At 58.2% G+C, this 4,713-nt stretch overlaps 1 protein-coding gene across 1 annotated transcript in view; it reads left to right on the top strand.

Moving 5' to 3' along the window:
* Positions 1 to 277: 277 nt before the first annotated feature.
* ETV5 (ets variant 5) overlaps positions 278 to 4,713 on the top strand; it is a gene marked incomplete at its 5' end in the record, with an annotated part of 5,834 nt that continues 1,398 nt past the window's right edge. The window contains 6 exons of the mRNA XM_010137280.1: positions 278 to 407; positions 547 to 798; positions 2,504 to 2,763; positions 3,557 to 3,616; positions 4,042 to 4,110; positions 4,478 to 4,647. Of these exons, the coding sequence (XP_010135582.1) occupies positions 278 to 407; positions 547 to 798; positions 2,504 to 2,763; positions 3,557 to 3,616; positions 4,042 to 4,110; positions 4,478 to 4,647 (941 nt within the window). The remainder of the gene's footprint in view (positions 408 to 546; positions 799 to 2,503; positions 2,764 to 3,556; positions 3,617 to 4,041; positions 4,111 to 4,477; positions 4,648 to 4,713) is intronic.

The raw sequence follows: 4,713 nt of genomic DNA, 5'->3' as shown, positions 1-4,713 counted from the left end.
CCCCTCTATGAGTGCTGTCCTAGGCCAGTGGAATTGTCCCAGTCCTGGGAGGTCTACCTTCCCCTTCAGTCCTGCCACCCCAGCTTGGTCCATGAGCACTTCAGGGTCTGCTGGCGCACCATCCTGTTTGGTTTGGTTGTTTGATGTTCCTGGGGGAGTAATTCAGCACCTGATTCCCAAGCAAAGAGCACCCATGGGGATGTTCCCCTGGTGTGATGTCCCCCATCACCTTCTCTTGCATAAGTGAGCCTGTATCCTCCTGTCTGTCTTTTTGCAGTGGTTCTACATGCCCCACCTCCGGCAAAGATCAAGCGGGAGCTGCATAGCCCTTCCTCAGAGCTGTCGTCCTGCAGCCATGAGCAGGCTCTCTGTGCTGGCTATGGGGACAAGTGCCTCTACAACTGCTGGTAGGTAGTGCAGGGGCAGCTGCTGTCCACAGACCCCTTGTGTCGTGGTGCAAGGACTAGTCACACTTGTCAGCCTCCGCCATGTGGAGGTGTCTTTGTTAGCGTTGCCATCAGCCCCTGGCCCCTCTCCCCTTCACAGTGCCTACGACAGGAAGCCCCCCGCCGGGTTCAAGCCATTAACACCGCCTGCTACACCGGCATCTCCTGTGCACCAGGGATCAGCCCTGCCACCAGCAGCCCCAGCTGTGCAGGCAACTGCCCATGGGACAGCACCAGCCCCACACCTGCTGCAGGAGCAGAGGCAGCAGACCTTTGCTGTGCCACGGCCACCTCACCCTCCCATCCACATGCCAAAGATGATGTCAGAAAACCAATACCCTGCAGAGCACAGGTGAGGCTTCCACCACCCAAGCGAGCGCTGGCATCTTGTGGGTATTTATGGGGGGTTTGACCCTCTTGGGATGGATCAGTGGCCTCAAGCTGTGGAGAGGGAAGGGGGATCCCTTGTCTCTGTGGGCCAGATGTTGCTACCTGGGGGCCTGTGGAAACCAGCGCTGCAAAAGTTGATGCTTCCCACTGGGATCTCATGGGTCTTTTTGCCCATGAGGCAGCTCCCTGCAGGGACCTGCTCCTCCCAGTCCTGGGAGCACTGGGCAGACCCTTCATGTCCCCCTTGGGAAAGGCGAGGAAGGCAGAGGCTGCCTCCTGCATCTGTCCCTGTGGTGGTGGGCAATGGTGCTGAGTCAGGGCTCCTGCTCTCCTCTCTCCCACTTGCTGCAGCTCTCTGCTGCCTGAGCAGAGCCCTGCTGGGCTAGGAGCTGTAAGCATTCCCATCCTACCCCTGGGATGAGGGTTGGTCCTTAGCTCTGCCTTTGCGTTGCACAGCATCTCTGTGATTTTCAGGGTTGCGGAGGGAGAGACCCTGCTTCCTCTCCAAGCTGTGGCTTTGTCTCCTGTCACCCCTGTGTTCCCGGAGGCTTTGCTGAGTAAATGGCATGGCACAGGTCACAGCCAACCTCCAGTTTTGCTTGTGGCCTCCTGGATGCTCTTTGTTGCAGTGACACCCGCTATGTCACCAGTAGCGGGGTGTTCCCTTTGGACATGGGGCTGGATGTGGCAGCCTGGCAAAGGCCATGCACTGGTGCTATGGAAACGCTTGGGATACACTCACAGTGGGCAAACATCCCTACCCCGGCTCAGCTCCAGGCAGCCTTGGAGCTATGCAGTGGGCTGGCTGTGACCCCTCAGGAAGTGCCGTGCCAGTGTGGGACTTGGGTTTCACTCAGGAAGGGCAGAGGGACACGGCTCGGAAATGGAGTAATCCCAGCCTGACAGCTGGGAGGGCTCCAGTTACAAAACCAAATGGTGCAGGGCTGGCAGAGGAGAGCTGGGAGTGGAGATCAGAGATCGCCTTTCAAGGTGCCAGAGGACGAATGGATATGGCAGCACCCCCTTGAGATGGTCCCTTATCCACCCAGAGACCAAACTGGGGCTTGAGCTGGAGGTGGCAGCAACCTAAAGCTGAAAATAGTGCTCCCTGCCGCTGAGTTCAAGGTTTAATCCCAGCCGCGCAGGCGGATTAGCAGCTGGCTGGAGCTGCGGAGTGGATTTGGCTTTGCGTAAGCGCCTGCCCAAGTGCAGCATCCCCTGGGCCCTGAGGCTCTGCCCCACCCCCATGGGGATAGATGTATAGAAATTTTACTGTAGTGGGATGGGGTTTTGTTCCCTTTTCCCACGTCTATCCAGATATTCCCCCTGTTGCACAGGGCTGCCATCACCTGAGGCACACAGTGCTTTACCGTGATGGCCCATGTGCTGCCCTGCTGTTTTGGCAGGGGGTCCCCAGCACTTGAAGCAGTACGAGGCTCCTCAGAACCCTACTTGGTCCCCAGGTGGTGAGCCCTTTTAGTGGCCATGCTCCTGAGGAACTGTCGGTGCCTGCTGCATGTGGGACATAACACCCAAAGTACTCCAGGAGCACCCTGGGCTGGGGACACTGAGCCAGCACAGGGTCCCAGTCTAGGGTAGGAGCCAATGGCGTGCCAATAGGGCTGACCCTACCATCCCTCAGTAATGCTGCGTTGCTGTTCCCCCAGGTTTCAGAGGCAGCTGTCTGAGCCCTGCCACCCCTTCCCGCTGCAGCCTGGGGTCCCAGGGGACAGCCGCCCAGCCTACCACCGGCAGCTGTCGGAGCCCCTCGTCCCCACTACTCCCCGCCCTGCTCAGGGATTCAAGCAGGAGTACCACGACCCGCTCTATGAGCATGGTGGCCCTGGCCTCCCTCACCCCCCTGGCCATGGCTTCCAGTCCCCCGTGGGCATCAAGCAGGAGCCCCGGGACTACTGCATTGACTCAGGTGGGTGCAAGACGGCAGATGGGAAAGGTTGGGGAGAGTGGGGGTGGCAGCCATGTGCCAGTGCCTGGAGGGAGTCATCTATGCTATCTTTGGCTCATAGGTGACAGTGAGTTGAGCCTTGGGCAGTGAGTGCTGTGTCACCCCCAGGGCTCCTGTGATGCTGGGCTGCTGCTCTGCCTGCAGTGGTAGATGATATTTTCCATTTTTTTTATCCTTATCCTCACCCCCCTCTCTTTCCTTTCTGAAGCAGGGGGTATAGAACAGGTGTTCACTAGGTGCTGCATGGTGTGGTCTCTGCCATGACCACAGGTTGGTGTGCCCTGTGACACTTGGGTTCCCTTGCAGCTCTGGCCTGGGGCAAGCTGTGATTTCTGGCTGCTGGATGCCACCAGCATCATGGAAAAAAACATCTAATCGCCTTAGGACCTAAAAATACCCCAACCTCGGGATGGCGAGTGGCATGGCCGAGCAGATGGCAGGGGAGGTGTGACAATGCCTCCCTTCCTGCAGGGTCCAAATAACATGGTGAAAACCTGAGCTGACTTAATCCTTGCTCCCAGTGTTCATTCCAGTCTTCGCTCCCACCCTCCCCTCCAACCCCCCCACCGCAAAGTCAAAGGTTTGCCCCCGGTGTTGGGGTTGGGAGCTAGGGTGTGTGCAGCAGCCCAGGGTGCATGGGGGTTGAGGGGAGATGCCTGGGTGTGGCTGCAGGACATGCTCAGTGGAAGATTCTGCCTACTGCTTGATGGGACTCGGGTGTATATCCTTAATGCCATCTTCATTTTCATCGCAGAAGTGCCTAACTGCCAGTCCTCGTACCTGCAGGGGGGTGTCTTCCCCAGCAGCCATGATGGTGAGTGTGTCCCTGGCCTCCTTTCTTTCTTGGGACAGGCAGACCTTCCCCCTCGTGGCCTGTAGAGCTGCCTAGCACACCAAAAACACCCAGGAGAGCCTGCATGCAAGCAGCACTGGCACTGCTACTAAAAATAGGGCTGGTGCCATGCTGCTGCCAGCCCCTGTGAGGGCACGGCAGCACTGTGCTGCATAATCTGGGATAATGCGCCTGATACAGCTGCTTGGAAGATTTTAATTCCTCTAGTTCCCTTGGGGTGAGGGGGGAGCAGAGCTGCGTAGTGCTCAGCTGATGAGCTGGTGTGATGCTACCAAAATAATGGGACAGGGCTGCTGCCAGTGCTGGGGGATGGGATCTCAGTGCTGAATTAGGCTAAGGCAGGGTTTTTTGGGGTCCAGTGCTCATTGAGAATCTTATTCCCCTAGGATTTTCATATGAAAAGGACACACGACTTTATTTTGACGACACTTGTGTGGTACCAGAGAGGCTGGAGGGTAAGAATCTAGCCCCAGAGAAGGACTGGCAGGTGACGTGGGCTCATGGAGGGAGATTTGGAGCTGCGGTTCACAACAGCCAGCTTTTGAGGCTGAGCTCTGCTGGCATGGTGCTCTGGAGAGCTGCTGAGCGCTGTCCTATATGGCTGCTTGGTATCACGGCCACCCAGTCCCTGCCAGCTGCCTCGCCTGCCCGCAGCACTGTCCCCAACACTTTGCACCTCTCCGACCCTATGGCCTGATTCTGCACAGGGAGTCCCTGTACAGGGGTGAGCCCAGTGTTGCTGTGTGTCGCCTGCTGGGGTGGCACAGCCTGTGAGAGGGGCAGAGCCAGTGTGTTTAACCAGCTGTGTCTTGGTGCGGGCAGGTAAAGTGAAGCAGGAGCCCACCCTGTACCGTGAGGGCCCTCCTTACCAGCGGCGTGGGTCCCTGCAGCTCTGGCAGTTCCTGGTCACCCTCCTGGATGACCCCGCCAATGCCCACTTCATTGCCTGGACCGGCCGGGGCATGGAGTTCAAGCTGATTGAGCCTGAGGAGGTATGGGGTTGGGGGGGTCCTGACCCAGCACCTGGCATGCCTGAGCTAGGGCTGCAGCCCAGGAGT

The sequence above is a fragment of the Buceros rhinoceros genome, unplaced genomic scaffold (genome assembly GCF_000710305.1).
Source record: "Buceros rhinoceros silvestris isolate BGI_N320 unplaced genomic scaffold, ASM71030v1 scaffold24885, whole genome shotgun sequence".
NCBI lineage: Eukaryota > Metazoa > Chordata > Aves > Bucerotiformes > Bucerotidae > Buceros > Buceros rhinoceros.
Note: the sequence above shows the minus strand (reverse complement) of the source record. Positions and strands in the feature narration are given on the sequence as shown.